Below are 21,318 nucleotides of genomic sequence, written 5' to 3' on the forward strand. Positions count from 1 at the left end.
ATACACGATGAAGAATGTGGTAGTTCTACTACATGGCATTGCTCGCAGGCAGGATGGAGGTTGGCGCATTGTTGTGATGTTTTGCTACTGTGTGTTCAAACGGGCCTACTCCTTTAGGACCATTGCTCAAGTATTCCCCGTGGGAGAGTGCTCCTAAAAACAGGCCAACTTGGAGGTACATTGCTGAGGGACCTTCCTGTACATTGACAGCTACCCTTGGAGAAAAGGCGGGGTGGGGGGAGCAGACAAAGTATGTTATATAGAATTTACAGCACAGAAACAGGCCATTCAGTCCAACTGGTCTATGCCTGTGTCCACATGAGTCTTTCTCCTGCCTATCAACATATCCTTCCATTCCTTGCTCCCTCCTGTATGTATCCAGCTTTCCCTTAGATGCATCTGTACTATTCCCCCTCAACTACTCCTTGTGGTAGCACATTCCACATTCTAACCACTCTGAGTAAAGCAGTTCCTCCTAAATTCCTTATTGGATTTATGAGAGACTGCCTTATATTTATGACCTAATTTTGGTCTCCCCCACAAGGGGAAATATCTTCTCTACGTTTACCCTATCAAACCGTTTCATAATTTTAAAGACCTCTTTCTAGAGAAAAGAACCCCCAGCCTGTTCAGTTTTTCCTGCTAGTTATCGTCAAGATATATTTGTGACACTTCGAAGTATGAAGGAAGTGTGCTGAATTTAGTTGTGAAAATGTCTGTCAAGGGATCTCTCGGCCAGCCCTGCACATCGGGGAAACGGGCGTTCACCGGCCACCATTCCTGGTGTGCACGGCTGGTGGGCTGAGGCTTCAAGCAAGTCTCATCCATTCATAAAACGGGCACCTCCCTCCACAAAGCAAGTATGTCACGGACACAGGAGTCGGAATATCTGCATCCTCCGACTAACTTTCGAATTCATGCTTTTTTTTGAAAGAGTAAAGGGGTGGTTAGCTAAACAATCCATGCTGCATTATGACCAATAGCCTGAAATTTGCAAGAAGCTTTCATTGTAAGAAACGCTCCTCACTGAAGAGCAATTGAATGCTGACTGACCCCACCCCATGTTTATTTACAGCAGTTTCATTAGACTTTGTGGCCTTAAAGGTAGGCAGCATCACCTAAGCAGCAGAATATTATATTGTGCGATACACAGCATAACCCTACTGTTCTAATATAATTGCTAATCATCAGACGTACTGAGCAATACCATTGGAGGTCTGCTAGTTTGTAATATATATTGCAAACAAGTGCAAATGATGCAGAACTTTGAAGTGGACCAAAGGTCCAGACATTGGGCTCAATTTTCCCCAAAGCAGTTTTTGGCTTACTTGAAGAGTTACGCCTGATTTTTTGGGGGGGGGCCTAAGTACGCCAAAAAAAAGATTCTAAGTTTCCCTATTGGATTTCTTCATTTTGGCCTGGCGTAACCCGACCTTTAGTTTTGGTGGTGGAGCCTTGATCTGCGCCAAAAAGATCGGGCTGCCATGGTAACCAGGGCCGCATATGCTGGCCTAAGCACAACTGAAGTAACTCTCAGCTGGCCAAACATCCCTAATTGGCGTAGGTGGCTGGTTACGCATTCCTTTGGCTGAAAAAAAAACTGACCTAAAAAAATCGTAACGAACTGAGTTACGCTGGTGCAAATTGATCGGGGAAACTGTGGATTTTCAACTTAGGCCTGCTCCCAAAAAATGGCGCAAATCACTGGGGAAAATTGAGCCCATTGTAAGTGCGTGAGTGGTACCTGAGTGTGACTTGTTTCCAACGCTGTTCTCATACATTCCTCTCCATCTCCAGGCTGCTCAGAAAGTGTTTAAAGCTGCCAAGCAGATATGCAGCAGGCTTGGACAATACAAAATGGCCTTTGCTTGGGCTGTAAGGTCAGTGTTTATATGTTGGATCCATTTGTAGTTGCACATCTCTCCTGCACTGTCCATCAGTTATATTTGACTGCTAAAGATTGTTCTTTTAAATGAACTCTTTAGATAAAGAACTTGAAAGAAAAGAAAGACTTGCATTTATATAGTGCCTTTCACAACCACAGGACGTTCCAAAGCACTTTACAGCCAATTAAGTACTTTTTGAAGTGTCGTCACTGTTGTAATGCGGGAAATGCAGCAGCCAATTTGCGCACAGCAAGCTCCCACAAACAGCAATGTGCAGGACATTCTGAAAAGGGAGGGTGAACAGCCAGTTGTCGTGGTGCACATTGGTACCAACGATATAGGTAAAAAAAAGGGATGAGGTCCTACGAGACGAAGTTAAGGAGCTAGGAGCTAAATTAAAAAGTAGGACCTCAAAAGTAGTAATTTCGGGATTGCTACCAGTGCCACGTGCTAGTCAGAGTAGGAATCGCAGAATAGCTCAGATGAATACGTGGCTTGAGCAGTGGTGCAGCAGGGAGGGATTCAAATTCCTGGGGCATCGGAACCAGTTCTGGGGGAGATGGGACCAGTATAAACCGGACGGTCTGCACTGGGCAGGACCGGAACCAATGTCCTAGGGGGAGTGTTTGCTCGTGCTGTTGGGGAGGAGTTAAACTAATATGGCAGGGGGATGGGAACCAATGCAGGGAGACAGAGGGAAATAAAAAGGAGACAAAAGCAAAAGACAGAAAGGAGATGAGTAAAAGTGGACGGCAGAGAAACACAAGGCAAAAAACAAAAAGGGCCACTGTACAGCAAAATTCTCAAGGGTCAAAGTGTAATAAAAAGGCAAGCATGAAAGCTTGGTGCCTCAATGCAAGGAGTATTCGGAACACAGGAGAGGGCTCTGAGCTAGTTAGAATGGGTGAGAGCTCAGATGAACAGGGTCCCAAGAAAGAATGCAAAAGGCAGGAGGCAACAGAGCAGAGTAGCACTGGGGTAAGTGTAAACCACAAGGTGACAGGAAGGGACAATATGTATGAATATAAAGGGGCTACAGGAGGGGTCAAAACTAAAGATCATGGTTTAAAAACTAGTATTAAAACACTACCTAAACGCACGCAGCATTCGAAATAAAGTAAATGAGTTGATGGCACAAATCATTACAAATGGGTATGATTTGGTGGCCATTACAGAAACGTGGTTGCAGGGTGGCCAAGACTGGGAATTAAACATACAGGAGTATCTGACAATTTGGAAGGATAGACAAGAAGGAAAAGGTGGTGGGGTAGCTCTGTTAATAAAGGAAGATATCAGGGCTGTTCTGAGAGACGATATGGGTGGAGATTAGAGATAGTAAGGGGAAAAAGTCACTGGTGGGCATAGTTTATAGGCCCCCAAATAATAACTTAATGGTGGGGCGGGCAATAATCAAGGGAATAATGGAGGCATGTGAAAAAGGAACGGCAGTAATCATGGGGGATTTTAACCTACATATCGATTGGTCAAATCAAATCGCACGGGGTAGCCTTGAGGAGGAATTCATAGAATGCATACAGTATGTTACAGAACCTACAAGGGAGCAAGCGATCTTAGATCTGGTCCTGTGTAATGAGACGGGAATAATAAACGATCTCCTAGTAAAAGATCCTCTCGGAATGAGTGATCACAGTATGGTTGAATTTGTAATACAGATTGAGGGTGAGGAAGTAGTGTCTCAAATGAGCATACTATGCTTAAACAAAGGGGACTACAGTGGGATGAGGACAGAGTTGGCTAAAGTAGACTGGAAACACAGACTAAACGGTGGCACAATTGAGGAACAGTGGAGGACTTTTAAGGAGCTCTTTCATAGTGCTCAACAAAAATATATTCCAGTGAAAAAGGAGGGCGGTAAGAGAAGGGATAACCAGCTGTGGATAACCAAGGAAATAAAAGAGATTATCAAATTAAAAACCAATGCGTATAAGGTGGCCAAGGTTAGTGGGAAACTAGAAGATTGGGAAAATTTTAGACGACAGCAAAGAATGACTAAGAAAGCAATAAAGAAAGGAAAGATAGATTAAGAAAGTAAACTTGCACAAACCATAAAAACAGATAGTAAAAGCTTTTACAAATATATAAAATGGAAAAGAGTGACTAAAGTAAATGTTGGTCCCTTGGAAGATGAGAAGGGGGATTTAATAATGGGAAATGTGGAAATGGCTGAGACCTTAAACAATTATTTTGCTTCGGTCTTCACAGTGGAAGACACAAAAACCAAGCCAAAAATTACTGGTCACGGGAATGTGGGAAGGGAGGACCTTTAGACAATCACTATCACTAGCGGGGTAGTGCTGGACAGGCTAATGGGACTCAAGGTAGATAAGTCCCCTGGTCCTGATGAAATGCATCCCAGGGTATTAAAAGAGATGGCGGAAGTTATAGCAGATGCATTTGTTATAATCTACCAAAATTCTCTGGACTCTGGGGAGGTACCAGTGGATTGGAAAGCAGCTAATGTAACGCCTCTGTTTTTAAAAAAAAAAAGGGGGGCAGACAAAAGGCAGGTAACTACAGGCCGGCTAGGTTAACATCTGTAGTGGGGAAAATGCTTGAAGCTATCATAAAGGAAGAAATAGCAGGACATCTCGATAGGAATAGTGCAATCAAACAGACGCAACATGGATTCATGAAGGGGACATCATGTTTAACTAATTTACTGAAATTCTTTGAGGATATAATGAGGTGGATAGAGGTGTACCGATGGACGTGGTGTATTTAGATTTCCAAAAGGCATTCGATAAGGTGCCACACAAAAGGTTACTGGAGAAGATAAAGGTACGCGGAGTCAGAGGAAATGTATTAGCATGGATAGAGAATTGGCTGGAGAACAGAAAGCAGAGAGTCAGGATAAATGAGTCCTTTTCGGGTTGGAAATCGGTGGTTAGTGGTGTGCCACAGGGATTGGTGCTGGGACCACAACTGTTTACAATATACATAGATGACCTGGAAGAGGGGACAGAGTGTAGTGTAACAAAATTTGCAGATGACACAAAGATTAGTGGGAAAGTGAGTTGTGTAGAGGACACAGAGGCTGCAAAGAGATTTAGATAGGTTAAGCGAATGGGCTAAGGTTTGGCAGATAGAATACAATGTCGGAAAGTGTGAGGTCATCCATCTTAGAAAAAAAAACAGTAAAAGGGAATATTATTTGAATGGGGAGAAATTACAACATGCTGCGGTGCAGAGGGACCTGGGGGTCCTTGTGCATGAATCCCAAAAAGTTAGTTTGCAGGTGCAGCAGGTAATCAGGAAGGCGAATGGAATGTTGGCCTTCATTACGAGAGGGATGGAATACAAAATCAGGGAGGTCCTGCTGCAACTGTACAGGGTATTGATGAGGCCGCACCTGGAGTACTGCGTGCAGTTTTGGTCACCTTACTTAAGGAAGGATATACTAGCTTTGGAGGGGGTACAGAGACGATTCATTCGGCTGATTCCGGAGATGAGGGGGTTACCTTATGATGATAGATTGAGTAGACTGGGTCTTTACTTGTTGGAGTTCAGAAGGATGAGGGGTGATCTTATAGAAACATTTAAAATAATGAAAGGGATAGACAAGATAGAGGCAGAGAGGTTGTTTTCACTGGTCGGGGAGACTAGAACTCGGGGGCACAGCCTCAAAATACGGGGGAGTCAATTTAAAACCGAGTTGAGAAGGAATTTCTTCTCCCAGAGGGTTATGAATCTGTGGAATTCTCTGCCCAAGGAAGCAGTTGAGGCTAGTTCATTGAATGTATTCAAATCACAGATAGATAGATTTTTAACCAATAAGGGAATTAAGGGTTACGGGGAGCGGGGCGGGTAAGTGGAGCTGAGTCCACGGCCAGATCAGCCATGATCTTGTTGAATGGCGGAGCAGGCTCGAGGGGTTACATGGCCTACTCCTGTTCCTAATTCTTATGTTCTTATGTGATAATGACCAGATAATCTGTTTTTTTGTTATGTTGATTGAGGGATAAATATTGACCAGATCACCGGGATAACTCCCCTGCTCTTCTTCTAAATAGTGCCATGGGATCTTTTACGTCCACCTCGGACAAGGCCTCGGGTTAATGGCTCATCCGAAAGACTGTACCTCTGACACTGCAACACTCCCTCAGCACTGCACTGGAGTGTCTGCCTGGATTTTTGTGCTCAAATCTCTGGAGTGGGACTTGCATTCACATAGCACTTTATAATTTCCTTCGGATATCCCTGTGATCTTCACATCCAATGACTTAATTTAGAGGTCCAGTTCTGTGGGGAAATGCAGCAGCCAATTTGTGCAAACAGCAAAATCCTGCTAACATTTAAATGGGAAAAATGGCCAGCTACTCTGTTCTTTTTGATGTGTTGGTTGGGAAAGGAATGTTGGCCAGGACACTGGGAGAACTCGGCTGTGCTTCTCCGATTACTGCCATGGATTCTTTAACATCCATCTGAACAGTTGGACAGGGCCTCAATTTAACATCCCATCCTAAAAATGACATCTCTGACAATGCAGCACTCCCTCAGTACTGCACTGAAACATCAGCCTAGATTATGTGCTCAAATCAAGAGTAACATTAAATAATGGCAATCTCTCGATTCATATTTCAAAATTGCAATGTCTGAGGCTGTTTCAAAATTAAATTTCACGTAAATTTCAAGCTAGAATTGACTCTAAATACAGTAACAATTGTGTTTTTTCCTCCCAGACCGGTGTTTAAAGACATGGAAGGTTCTTTCGACACAAGTGCAAAGTTCTCATCTTTCTACAAGCAGGACAGTAGCAAGCTGTCCACTGAAGATCTACTGAAAACGCTGGTAGACTTCAGAAAGTGAGTCCTTTCAGAATGGCGACGGGAATTGGAAATCGAAATCTATATTGTGTCTGAACTTCAAACTTCGCAAGTATCTGAGGAGATACCTTAAGGGGAAATTCAGCGGCCCTCCTGTGCCTGAAAGGAGTGAGGGTGAGAGAGATGGCTGCTGTGTTGTTGCTCTATCTCTGACTCGTGCTCCAACGAGTGTGGCTCCCCACTGGCAGTTCAGTATTGGTGAATTGACCTTCTCATATTTCTGAAAACATTGGGTGTCGTCTCTTGCTCGGTGCTGTGTGCACTAAACAAGCTGAGAAATATGGGGAGGGGGGATTTCACTTATATGGGGATGTACAACATGATTGCACGCAGCCCGTGCATGTTATAGTGAGGAGTATTTTCACCTGCAGCTCTTTGCAGGTGTCCAGCAGTTTCTTCATAAGCGGTCCCTCGTATCGAGGATGACTTGCTTCCACGCCAAAAAGGGATGAATTCACATGTGTTTCAATGAAGGACCTAATATTCCAGGTCACGATCTCCATATTGAAGGGTAGAAGATGCCTGTGCGTGGATTTTTTTAACGTGTGGTGGCCGTTGCACACCAGCCACCATACAAGCTCATCAGAGCTAGGTCTTGGTCCAGTGGCAAGGATTACCCAAGGCAACTGGAGACCTGCTCTGCTGCACAGACCAAGCGCGCACACATATCACAGTGTGGGCTGGCCCGTGCTGCCCCTGGGCCCTTGCCTCTTCAGGGCCCCGAAATCACACCTCTCCTGGGCCCCGATCACGTCGCTCCATGATCACGTGCTGCTCCTTCGCCCCGACCTCACCGCTCCTGCTGTACCTGCCCACGCTCCAATCACCGACCTGACATGACGAAGTTTGGGGATGTGCCTGCTCCTGTAGCGACCTAGTTGGCTATTGGCTGAGCTGGCTGAGGCTGCTTACATTCTTCTTTCACATAGATTTTGTCGAGTTAGATAAAACTGCACTTATTAGCTGAGAGATCCGGTTATATTTTAGCAGTGTGGGTTTTTGGTGATCAGCTATTGACTGAGTTTGCCAGGCCGAGTGGATTTATTTTGGGAATGCAAAATATAAATTGTGCAAAATAGCAATGGTGGTGATGTTGCTGAGTGCAATGCTCTGTAATGTACAGGTATCACATTACTGAGGGGTGAGCTGTGTAATGTACAGGGTGTCACATTACTGAGGGGTGAGCTGTGTAATGTACAGGTGTCACATTACTGAGCAGTGAGCTGTGTAATATACAGGTGTCACATTACTGAGCAGTGAGCTGTGTAATGTACAGGTATCACATTACTGAGGGGTGAGCTGTGTAATGTACAGGTGTCACATTACTGAGGGGTGAGCTGTGTAATGTACAGGTGTCACATTACTGAGCAGTGAGCTGTGTAATGTACAGGTGTCACATTACTGAGGGGTGAGCTGTGTAATGTACAGGGTGCACATTACTGAGGGGAGAACTGTGTAATGTCCAGGTGTCACATTACTGAGAGGTGAGCTGTGTAGTGTAGAGGGTGTCATAGAAACAAAGAAAATAGGTGCAGGAGTAGGCCATTCGGCCCTTCGAGCCTGCACCGCCATTCAATGAGTTAATGGCTGAACATGCAAATTCAGTACCCCATTCCTGCTTTCTCGCCATACCCCTTGATCCCCCTAGTAGTAAGGACTACATCTAACTCCTTTTTGAATATATTAAGTGAATTGGCCTCAACAACATTCTGTGGTAGAGAATTCCACAGGTTCACCACTCTCTGGATGAAGAAGTTTCTCCTCATCTCAGTCCTAAATGGCTTACCCTTTATCCTCAGACTGTGACCCCTGGTTCTGGACTTCCCCAACATTGGGAACATTCTTCCTGCATCTAACCTGTCTAAACCCGTCAGAATTTTAAACGTTTCTATGAGATCCCCTCTCATTCTTCTGAACTCCAGTGAAGACAAGCCCAGTTGATCCAGTCTTTCTTGATATGTCAGTCCCGCCATCCCGGGAATCAGTCTGGTGAACCTCCACTGCACTCCCTCAATAGCAAGAATGTCCTTCCTCAAGTTAGGAGACCAAAACTGTACACAATACTCCAGGTGTGGCCTCACCAAGGCCCTGTACAACTGTAGTAACACCTCCCTGCCCCTGTACTCAAATCCCCTCACTATGAAGGCCAACATGCCATTTGCTTTCTTAACCGCCTACTGTACCTGCATGCCAGCCTTCAATGACTGATGTACCATGACACCCAGGTCTCGTTGCACCTCCCCTTTTCCTAATCTGTCACCATTCAGATAATAGTCTGTCTCTCTGTTTTTACCACCAAAGTGGATAACCTCACATTTATCCACATTATACTTCATCTGCCATGCATTTTCCCACTCACCTAACCTATCCAAGTCACTCTGCAGCCTCCTAGCATCCTCCTCGCAGCTTACACTGCCACCCAACTTAGTGTCATCTGCAAATTTGGAGATACTACATTTAATTCCCTCGTCTAAATCATTAATGTGCAATGTAAACAGCTGGGGCCCCAGCACAGAACCTTGCAGTACCCCACTAGTCACTGCCTGCCATTCTGAAAAGTACCCATTTACTCCTACTCTTTGCTTCCTGTCTGACAACCAGTTCTCAATCCATGTCAGCACACTACCCCCAATCCCATGTGCTTTAACTTTGCACTTTAATCTCTTGTGTGGGACCTTGTCGAAAGCCTTCTGAAAGTCCAAATACACCACATCAACTGGTTCTCCCTTGCCCACTCTACTGGAAACATCCTTAAAAAATTCCAGAAGATTTGTCAAGCATGATTTCCCTTTCACAAATCCATGCTGACTTCGATCTATCATTTCACCTCTTTCCAAATGCGCTGCTATGACATCCTTAATAATTGATCGCATCATTTTACCCACTACCGATGTCAGGCTGACCGGTCTATAATTCCCTGTTTTCTCTCCCTCCTTTTTTAAAAAGTGGGGTTACATTGGCTACCCTCCACTCCATAGGAACTGATCCAGAGTCTACTGAATGTTGGAAAATGACTGTCAATGCATCCGCTATTTCCAAGGCCACCTCCTTAAGTACTCTGGGATGCAGACCATCAGGCCCTCGGGATTTATCGGCCTTCAATCCCATCAATTTCCCCAACACAATTTCCCGACTAATAAGGATTTCCCTAAGTTCCTCCTTCTTACTAGACCCTCTGACCCCTTTTATATCCGGAAGGTTGTTTGTGTCCTCCTTAGTGAATACCGAACCAAAGTACTTGTTCAATTGGTCTGCCATTTCTTTGTTCCCCGTTATGACATCCCCTGATTCTGACTGCAGAGGACCTACGTTTGTTTACTAATCTTTTTCTCTTTACATATCTATAGAAGCTTTTGCAGTCCGCCTTAATGTTCCCTGCAAGCTTCCTCTCATACTCTATTTTCCCTGCCCTAATCAAACCCTTTGTCCTCCTGTGCTGAGTTCTAAATTTCTCCCGGTCCCCGGTCACAGTACTGAGGAGTGAGCTGTGTAATGTACAGGTGTCACATTATTGAGGAGTGAGCTGTGTAATGTACAGGGTGTCACATTATTGAGGAGTGAGCTGTGTAATGTACAGGTGTCACATTACTGACCGATAGAGCTGTGTAATGTACAGGGTGTCACATTACTGACCGATAGAGCTGTGTAATGTACAGGGTGTCACATTACTGAGCGGTGAGCTGTGTAATGTACAGGTGTCACATTACTGAGCAGTGATCTGTGTAATGTACAGGTGTCACATTACTGAGCAGTGAGCTGTGTAATGTACAGGGTGTCACATTACTGAGCAGTGAGCTGTGTAATGTACAGGTGTCACATTACTGAGCAGTGAGCTGTGTAATGTACAGGTGTCACATTACTAAGCAGTGAGCTGTGTAATGTACAGGTGTCACATTACTGAGGGGTGAGCTGTGTAATGTACAGGTGTCACATTACTGAGGGGTGAGCTGTGTAATGTACAGGGTGTCACGTTTTCTCATGAATAATATTTTCAGTAAAGGACCTAGAATAGATACTTCTGGAACTGGCCTCGGCAGAGCTTTATGCATTTTTTTTTTAGCAAGTCCTTTCCATTGCTAAATCAGGTTTTTTTCCAAACCAGTTAGTTTTATTTTATTTGTTCAGGAGATGTGGGCATCACTCTCCAAGGTGAGTATTTATCGCCCATCCCTAATTGCCTTCGAGAAGGTGGTGGTGAGCCGCCTTCTTGAACCACTGCAGTCCTTGTGGTGAAGGTACTCCCACAGTGCTGTTAGGGAGGGAATTCCAGGATTTTGACCCAGCGACAATGAAGGAATGGGGATATACTTCCAAGTTAGTGACTTGGAGGGGAACGTGGAGGTGGTGATGCTCCCACGTGCCTGCCGCCCTTGTCCTTCTAGGTGGAAGAGGTTGTGGGTTTGGGAAGTGCTGCCGAAGAAGCCTTGGCGAGTTGCTGCAGTGCATCTTGTAGATGGTACACACTGCAGCCACAGTGCGCCGGTGGTGGAGGGAGTGAATGTTGAAGGTGGTGGATGGGGTGTCAATCAAGCAGGCTGCTTTGTCCTGGATGGTGTTGAGCTTTTGAATGTTGTTAGAGCTGCACTCATCCAGTCAAGTGGAGAGTATTCCATCACACTCCTGACTTGTGCCTTGTAGATGGGGGAAAGGCTTTGGGAAGTCAGCAGGTGAGACACTTGCCACAGAATACTCAGCCTCTGACCTGCTCTTGTTGCCACATTATTTATGTGGCTGGTCCAGTTAAGTTTCTGGACAATGGTGACACCGAGTATGTTGATGGTGGGGGATTCGGTGATGGTCATGCAGTTAAATATCAAGGGGAGGTGGTTAGACTCTCGCTTGTTGGAGATGGTCATTGCCAGGTCTTGCTGCATGTGAGCATGGACTGCTTCATTATCTGAGCAGTTGCGAATGACACTGAACACTGCAATCATCAGTGAACATCCCCACTTCTGATCTTATGATGGAGGGAAGTTCATTGATGAAACAGCTGAAGATGGTTGGGCCTAGGACACTGCCCTGAGGAGCTCCTGCAGCGATATCCTGGGGCTGTGATGATTGTCCTCCAACAACCACAACCATCTTCCTTTGTGCTAGGTATGACTCCAGCCAGTGGAGAGTTTTCCCCCTGATTCTCATTAACTTCAGTGTTACTTGTTCTCCTTGATGCCACACTCGGTCAAATGCTGCCTTGATGTCAAAGGTAGTCACTCTCACCTCACCTCTAGAATTCAGCTCTTTTGTCCATGTTTGGAGCAAGGCTGTAATGAGGTCTGGAGCCGAGTTGTCCTGACGGAACCCAAACTGGGCATCGGTAAGCAGGTTATTGGTAAGTACCACTTGATAGCACTGTCGACGACACCTTCCATCACGTTGCTGGTGATTGAGTGTAGACTGATGGGGTGGTAATTGGCCAGATTGGATTTGTCCTGCTTTTTGTGGATAGGACATATCTGGGCAGCTTTCCACAATGTTGGATAGATGCCAGCGTTGTAGCTGTACTGGAACAGCTTGGCTAGAGGCGCGGATAGTTCTGGAGCACACGTCTTCAGCACGACAGCCGGGATGTTGCCGGGGCCGATAACCTTTGCTGAATCCAGTGCACGCAGCCTTTTCTTATCACGTGGAGTGAATCGGATTGGCTGAAGACTGGTTTCTGTGATGGTTGGGACCTCAGCAGGAGGCCGATATGGATCATCCACTCGGCACTTCTGGCTGAAGATGGTTGTAAATGCTTCAGCCTTGTTTTTTGCACTCGCGTGCTGGGCTCTGCCATCATTGAGGATGGGGATATTCATGGAGCCTCCGCTTTCCGTTCGTTATTTAATGGTCCACCACCATTCATGACTGGATGTGGCAGGACTGCAGACCTATGATCTGATCCGTTGGTTGTGGGATCGCTTAGCTCTGTCTATAGTATGCTGCTTTTGCTGTTTAACATACATGTAGTCCTGTGTTGCAGTTTCCCCAGTTTATCATCTCATTTTTAGGTACACCTGCTGCTGCTCCTGGCATACTCTTCTGCACTCCTCATTGAACCAGGGTTGGTCCCCTGGCTTGATGGTAATGGTGGAGTGAGGGATATGCTGGGCCATGAGGTTACAGATTGTGGTAGAATACAATTCTGCTACTACTGATGGCCCACAGCTCCTCATGGATGTCCAGTTTTGAGCTGCTAGATCTGTTCTGAATCTGTCCCATTTAGCACGGTGGTAGTGCCACACAACACGATGGAGGGTGTCCTCAGTGTGAAGACAGGACTTCGTCTCCACAAGGACTGTGCGGTGGTCACTGCTACCAATGCTGTCATGGACAGATGCATCTGCGACAGGTAGGTTGGTAAGGACGAGGTCAGTTAGGTTTTTCCCTCGTGTTGGTTCTCTCACCACCTGCCGCAGGCCCAGTCTGGCAGCTGTGTCCTTCAGGACTCGGCCAGCTCGGTTTGTAGTGGTGCTAACGAGCCACTCTTGGTGATGGACATTGAAGCCCCCCATCCAGAGTACATTCTGTGCCCTTGTTATTCTCAGTGCTTCTTCCAAGCGGTGTTCAATATGGAGGAGGACTGATTCATCAGCTGAGGGAGGGCGGTAGGTGGTAATCAGCAGGAGGTTTCCTGGCCCATGCTTGACCTGATGCCATGAGACTTCATGTGGTCCGGACCCAATGTTGAGGACTCCCAGGACCACTCCCTCCCGACTGTATACCACTGTGTCACCACTTCGGGTGGATCAGTCCTGCCGGTGGGACAGGGCATACCCAGGGAAGGTGATGGAGGAGTCTGGGACATTGGCTGAAAGGTATGATTCTGTGAGTATGACTATGTCAGGCTTTTGCTTGACTAGTCTGTGGGACAGCTCTCCCAATTTTGGCACAAGTCCCTAGATGTTAGTGAGAAGGACTTTGCAGGGTCAACTGGGCTGGGTGTGCTGTCGTCATGTCTGTACCCAGTGCCGAGGTCGATGCCGGGTGGTCCATCCGGTTTTATTCTTATTGTTTTTTGTAGCGGTTGTGTACAACTGAGTGGTATTTCAGAGGGCAGTTAAGAGTCAACCATATAGTTAGTTCACCGTTAATTTCTTGAGCCTTAATCTTATTTGAAGCAACCATCTGGCTCCTGATCAAATATCTGCTGAAAATTGAAGTAGATTGTATCTGCTTTCTTGTCCACATTGACCAATTATGTTCATCGTTAATTGCTTTTAAAGTGAAATATTTTTTCGCAGGTTATTCCTTACTGCTGCTCTGTTGTGTTACTTGTCTGTTTTCCTTAAACTTCTGAGAAACTCTTTGGAAGGTTTATCTAGCTTAAGGTGCTTTATAAAAAAGATGATGATGATGTTGATGGTGTTATAGATGATGGCGTTATTGACGATGGCGGCGTTATTGATGGCGTTGTTAATGATATTGATGATGGTGTTATGGTGTTTTTATGACAATGGTGGTGGTATTGATGGTGGTGGTATTGATGATGATGGTGACTACAATGATGATGTTGAACTTATTGACCTTGATCTTAACGATAATGCAGGGAACTAGCCTGTTGTATTTTTTTAGTGGTGTTGCCCCGCCAGTACTATCCTACCAGTGGCTGATGTGTTTAAATATTATAAAAAATTGCATTTGTACTGCTGCAAGTTTGTCTGTCAGACCTTGTCACTGTTTTACACTTAATAGCACACAGTACAGGCCGTGCCATCGCTTCCAGTGATATTGTAATGTTTGGCTCCAGTGATGATGTGGATAGGAATGGTTGGCTGTATGCACAGTTTCCTGTCTGTGCCTACTTAGCAGTTTGAAATAGAAAAATGGTAGCTGTTAGTGTTGATGATTACAAAGATGCGTGCCTTCATAACACTTCGCAATATGTGGTGGATGAGTAGAATACTCCGCTAAATAAATTAATTCCTTGTATGTTTTGTTTACAAACATGACACACCGGGAAAGACCAGTTAATCCATTGTACCTGCCCCATAGTCAATTTTCAATTACGCATCATGAACACACACAAGCACCTCCCCCCCGCCGTGTGCCCAAGCCCCACCCCCCCCCCCCCCCCCCCCCCTCCCCAAACCCACTCACCAACAGCCATATTGAGAGAGGAACAGACTCCTTCATAGGAAAATCATGTTGTGGAATTCTCCTCTGATCTCGGAATGAGTTCCAGGAGACTGCAGTGACCATAAGACATATTTCCGAGCAGCCCACTTATGTTTTGTACACGGTGATATCAGCCTCAGCCAGTGACCCATTCAGTTCCCTTTTGAGTGCTTGCAGTCACTTATTGCATGAGCCAGCAACATATCACAACAGTCCATGACCCTCCGAACATCTAACCTAGTTCTACACTTAACGTGGCTTATACGCATGGCCCCTGGTTCTTGCTAAACTCTGATTCAAATCGTCTATCCACACGGACTGAGTATAATCCCTTCATTTTAACTGTCTCAATCAAATCTTCCCAAAGGCTGCACTTTTCCAGATTAAAAAACACAGCTCTCCTAGCCTGTTGTGATAACTAAGGGCTTTGACAGATGGTATCATTCTATTGGCACTCTTCTGAACCTATAACAGGCCTTCTGTATCTCCAACTATGTGAGGGGACCAACACTGCACACAATTTTATGTTGAATATTCTAGCTATATGCTATTAGCCTTTACTATAACCTTGTGGCACTGATCATGAATCTTCAAAGATTCAGGCACGGTAACATCTCTCTCTTCTGCTCAAGCGGCTTTAGTACAGAGCTCTGGTATATACATGTTTAACATTGGCCCCACCCACTTGCATCATACTGAATTTATCAACCTTAAATGTCATCTGCCTGACACAGGCTCATTCCACCTTTTGTGATCTTTCTGACAGCTCACTGCCTCACATCCTCCTTTATTTAAGAGGATGACTATCAACATTAGTGAGCAGCGAGAGGCAAGTTTCAGCTGAGCGAGTCATATGACCCTAAGGCTTAACTGACTGGGATGTTGGTAGTCAGGCATACAACTATGCAAACTGACCAAAGTCTTCAAAGTGGAATTGATTTTAATATAATAAAGCATTTTCTTTAATTTATGATATAGCTGGTGAGTGGGACACTGTATTAATTGTGATAGATGGGGAAGCATAGTGGTTATGATATTGGATTAGAAACCCAGAGGTTTACAGTTCCAAGCTCATGGCAAGATGTGATATTGAATTCAATAAGAAAGAACAAACTTGCATTTCTATAGCACCTTTCATGATCTCAGGACGTCCCAAAGTGCTTTCAAGCCAATTAAGTACTTTTGAAGTGTCGTCACTGTTGTAATGTAGCAAATGCGGCAGCCAATTTGCGTACAGCAAGCTCCCACAAATAGCAATGAGGAAATGACCAGGTTATCTGTTTTCAGGGATGTTGGTTGAGGGATAAATATTGGCCAGGGCAATAGATCTGGTAGTCTGTGGGCTGACAAACCTGACAATGACTGCGTAAGCTATTGTTTAAAACCCAGTCGGTTCACTGATGCCCTTCAGGGAAGGAACGTGCCAACCCCCTACCCAGCCAGGGCTATGGGTGACTCCTGTCCCACGCTATGTGCTTGATTCTTAATGCCCTACGAAGTGGCCTAGCAAAGCACTCAATTGTGAACAATTGCTACCAATTTGGGTTATTCATGTATAATATATAGTTATATTTACATTTCTCTCTGATGTATTGACTTAGGGCAGAGAAGATTTCCAAACTTCAGGTGATTCCAGGAAACTTTGACGTTACTATCGAGTGTGTTCCTCCTGACATCTCCAGTGAGTAAAGTCTGGCTCGGTTCAGCTTTCCTTTTTAAGCCGACGCATGTTAACTTTTGGCAGCCACGTGGCTCTAAAACCCGACTGTCTTGGCCTGTTTAGATTGTGTCACATCATCCTATATCCCCGTGAAACCGTTTGACGAGTCCAGCTGCAGCTGTGTATCATTTGAAGTTGAAGAATTTGTTCCAGATATTGCAAAATACATGTACCCCTTCACCAGCTTCAAGAACCATTTGTATGTTTACCCCATTCAACTGAAATACGACAACCAGAAGACCTTTGCTAAGGTAGAGTGGTCCAAGCAGTTATTAGCCAATTTCTAAAAGACCATAGTCCCCTCATTTACCAAATCCCTGTATACTTAACGGACTGCTTTTTGTACTGATGTTACTCTCTCTCTCTCTCTCCCTCCCATCCCCGCTGCCCAGGCGAGGAACATTGCAGTCTGTGTGGAGGTCAGGGATTCTGATGGAGAAAAATCACACCCGTTGAAGGTGAGTGGGTCAGTGCTCAGCATGCATTGTACAGATACTGTATATGACATTCAAAGCCGGTGATTTGCAATGTCCAAGGGTTGGGGGTTGGATAGGTGGTGGATACAAATGTAATTCAGCAACGTGATTCCCCAACACACCAATCCTGTAATCCCAGGCAATAAGGATGGAGTTTGCTTTATTCGGGTCCACTGGTTTATGATGACGTAATGTAAATGCAAAGAACTGTAGAATGTAACTGGCTCAACATTGGCCGAGATCCTAGAACCCTGGTTAATATTCTTTAAAATCCATACAGTGTTAGTGCAGTTTGGAACAAATGTAGATCAAATGCAGTGATTTATTTTGCATAGCTCCAAATCTGCTTCCATTCTACAAGGTGTTAACATGGTGACTGGAAGTCCAGTAAAGCCTATATATCACTGAACTCAAAATCGCAATAATGCATGGCAGTAAACATCTTTTGCTTGGAATATAGATTTGATTCAGTGATTAACTTGGTAGCAAAGTTCCTTTTTTGTCCAGAGATTGTCCCGGGCATTCGGTCCTCATTTCAACAACAACATATTGCCTTTATATAATGCCTTTAACAAAGTAAAACATCCTAAGGTGCTTCACAGAAACTTACTCAGAAAAAAATTGAAACTGAGCCAAAGAAGATGATACTGGAATGGGTGATCAAAAGCTTGGCCAAATAGGTAGGTTTTATGCAGGGTCTTACTGTAGTGGAGAGAGCTGGAGAGATCGAGTGGTATGGGGAGGGGATTCCAGAGCTTGGGGCCCAGATGGCTGAAAGCACGGCTGGCAGTGGTGTGGCTCACAGGAAATTGGGAATGCACAAGAGGCCAGAATTGGAGGAGCGCGGTGATGTCAAGAGGGTTCCAGGGCTGGAGCAAGATGCAGAGATAGGGAGGGGCGAGGCCATAGAGGGATGTGAACACGGGGATAAGAATTTTAAAACTGAGGCGTCGGTGAGACAGGAGCCAATGTAGGTCAGCGAGCACAGGGGTCAGTCGTCCTGGGAGATGGGTTTTAAAGCGAAGTGAGTCACCCCAACCAAAAGGAAAATGTTTTAATGCTTCAACAACTGCCAAGATTGTCATTTAAACTGCACAGACATATTTTGTTAACAATAACCTGAAACTCAAAGTTTGTATTGAACAGAGGTAAGGAACATCTTAGAGTGAAGGTAATGGTTCAACCCCAGGTTGGAACTTAGCAGCAGCACCATGGACGCACGAGGGTCTGTCGCAAGATATGGGAAACAACTGATAGTAGCAGGTGCAGTACTTCAGGCCGAGTAATGTGGGTTATGTGTTTCTCGAGTCAGAGCTCGACTTAGTTTCCTATCCCAAAATCTCCACCTTATGGATTTTGTTATTCGCTTCACATTTTAAACCATAAAAAGAGGTCAGTGTTTTTTTTATATTCGTTCCTGGGAGGTGGGCGTCACTGGCAAGACCAGCATTTATTGCCCATCCCTAATTGCCCTTGAGAAGGTGATAGTGAGCTGCTACCTTGAACCGCTGCAGTCCGTGTGGTGAAGGTGCTCCCACAGTGCTGTTAGGGTGATTGAAGCATGGGCGGGTACAGCAGGAGCAGTGAGGTTGGGACGAAGGAGTGGCAAGAGACTGTAGAGGGATGTGATCGGGGACTAGGGGAGGCATGAGTTCGGGGTCCAGGGGCAGCACGGGCCAGCCCACACTGCGATATGTGTGCGCACTAGGTCCGTGCAGCAGAGCTGGTCTCCCGTTGTCTTGGATAATCCTTGCCACTGGACCAAGACCTAGCTCTGTCAAGCCCGTGTGGTGGCTGGTGTGCAACGGCCACCCCACATTAAAAAAAATCCAGGCACAGGCATCCTCCACCCTTCAAGATTTAATTTGGGATCTGGAATTTTAGGTCCTTCATTGAAACACCTGTGAACTTTATGACGTGGAAAAAAGTGATCCTCAGTTCAAGGGACTGCCTATGATGTTAGGGAGGGAGTTCCAGGATTTTGACCCAGCGACGATGAAGGAACAGCGATATATTTCCAAGTCGGGATGGTGTGTGACTCGGTATGGAACGTGGAGGTGATAGTGTTCCCATGCGCCTGCTGCCATTGTCCTTCTCGACAGTCGTCGCGGGTTTAGGAGGTGCTGCTCAGAGTTTTGGCCAGTTACTGCAGTACATGCTATAGATTGATTGCAGTTTATGAAGTAATGAATTGAAAATGCCTCCCATATTGCAGGCCACAGGTGATGTGTGTTACATTTCCGATCACATGGAAATGCTGTTTTGGAAGTCAAGTAGGGTGTGAAGGAATCTGTAACTCGTAAGTGACTGTTGTGAGTGAGTCATGCAGATTTTATTCACTAATGAAGTAAACATTGTGCTTGTGAAAGAAATCCTGACACTTTCGGGTTAATTAAAAGGTGACAGACCAGCATCCTGGGTTCAATCGGGTTGATACAGAGAAACTATTTCTTCTGCTGGGGGAATCTAGAACAAGGAGACATCATCTTCAAATCTGAAAATTAGAGTTAAGCCATTTCGGAGTGAAATCAGGAAGCAGTTTTTCTCACAAAGGATAGTAGAAATCTAGAATTTTCTTCCCCCAAAATGCTGTGGATTCTGGGAGACAGTTGGAGCTTTCGAGACTGAGAATGATAGATTTTAGTTCGATAAAGGTATCCAGAGATATTGGAGATAAGGCGGGTAACTGGAGTTGAGGTACAGGTCAGCCATGATCTAATTGAATGGGGACGCAGGCTCGAAGGGCTGAATGGCCTCCTCCTGTTCCTATGATGGTATCTTGTATTTTGGGCAGGTTTATACTGGTCCACTGAGCTGGGTATATGGGACAGAGAAGGTCTATGACTCCAGTTATGTATCACACATCACTCTCACTTCAGGTTGTGTTATTGATTGAATATTATTGGTGATAACTTGCAGATCTCCGTATCCAACGGTTAATCTGCCATCAGTATTGTTTTGCGTGTTTAATGCTGTAGTATATGTTGAAGAGGTGCTACTGAGCATTCACCTTTTAACAATTGTCCTCAGTGTATCTACGGCAGGCCAGGAGATCCTGTGTTCACAAACAAAGTTTGTGCGACAGTTTTGCATCACCAGCAGAGTCCGGAGTTCTATAATGAGGTAAATCGATGTGTTTTGTTTTCTGCGTAGAAAGTGAAGTAATCGCTTCTCTACAGCCTTTAATGTCGAGCATCCTTTCAGTTGGTGTTTCAATATTCTTGTAGATTAAAATTGAGCTGCCCGTACATCTCCACGAGAAGCATCACCTACTGTTCAGCTTTTACCACATCAGCTGTGACATAAACAGCAAAGGGACAACCAAGAAACGTGAAAATATTGAGTCGCAGGGTAAGTGTGAGGTCAGCCATGTGACTAAAAGTAGCACTGAGATAGTGTCTGCACTGACCTTTAATATCGTTGCATATCGATAATCATTACTGATTATTAGCTTTGTTGTATTAAATACCATGGGTTTGGTAGCCCAGTGGTACAGGGCTCTGGTACTGGACCAGTAACCTAGAGGTTGAGAGTTCAGATCCCACCATAGCAAGTTGTGAAATTGAATTAAGTAAATCTGATAATGTGTGGGCTGATAAACCTGGCAGTGACCATAAAAACCAGCATTTTGTTGTTCACTACTGCCCTTTAGGCAAGGGAACGTGTTACCCCTGCCTGGTCTGGGCCTACCTGTGACTCCAATCGTGCACACTACGGTTGACTTTTCATACCCTCAGGACAACTATGGATGGGCAATAAGTATTGCCTTCCCAAGGTATGTACCCTGGGTACATTACATTTAATGGCAGCAGAAGCATTGATCGGTGGCCAAGTATACTGAGCCCTGCAGAGCAGTGAGTTAGCTTATCTCAGCTAAAGGGAGATGGTATAGCTACCCTCAGCATCTCTGGGCTAGGGAGAGAAGACATCAGCCATGGAATGAGTGTTCGTGTAGACAGCTGGTGGAGACACGAGAAGGCTCGTCTGTGATGGTGCCCATGGTGAAAGAGCATGCTCCCAACATTCATTGTCAAGTGATATGAGATGGTTGGGGTCACTGTCCAATTTGGGGGAAAATGGGATTTTATTTCCTTTGGTTTACAACTCCGTGCATCATCTGAACTTGGATTTAGATAAAATGTCTATTGTACAAATACTGACTGAGTTGGAAACTACTAATATGTGAAGCCTACTATAAAGCTGAAGGTTGAAAGCAATTCTGTAAATTGTGGGGCCTTTCTTTAGGGGTAGCCTCAGTGGATAGCACTCTGACCTCTGAATCAGAAGGTTGTGGG

At 45.1% G+C, this 21,318-nt stretch overlaps 1 protein-coding gene across 2 annotated transcripts in view; it reads left to right on the forward strand.

Moving 5' to 3' along the window:
* LOC139265766 (dedicator of cytokinesis protein 11-like) overlaps positions 1-21,318 on the forward strand; it is a 304,412-nt gene that overhangs the window by 125,349 nt on the left and 157,745 nt on the right. For both annotated transcript variants that reach the window (XM_070883138.1, XM_070883139.1), the window contains exons 14-20: positions 1,798-1,880; positions 6,587-6,709; positions 16,429-16,508; positions 16,611-16,798; positions 16,940-17,005; positions 20,054-20,146; positions 20,251-20,374. In XM_070883138.1, the coding sequence (XP_070739239.1) occupies positions 1,798-1,880; positions 6,587-6,709; positions 16,429-16,508; positions 16,611-16,798; positions 16,940-17,005; positions 20,054-20,146; positions 20,251-20,374 (757 nt within the window). The remainder of the gene's footprint in view (positions 1-1,797; positions 1,881-6,586; positions 6,710-16,428; positions 16,509-16,610; positions 16,799-16,939; positions 17,006-20,053; positions 20,147-20,250; positions 20,375-21,318) is intronic.

The sequence above is a fragment of the Pristiophorus japonicus genome, chromosome 6, assembly GCF_044704955.1.
Source record: "Pristiophorus japonicus isolate sPriJap1 chromosome 6, sPriJap1.hap1, whole genome shotgun sequence".
In the NCBI taxonomy this organism is placed as follows: domain Eukaryota; kingdom Metazoa; phylum Chordata; class Chondrichthyes; family Pristiophoridae; genus Pristiophorus; species Pristiophorus japonicus.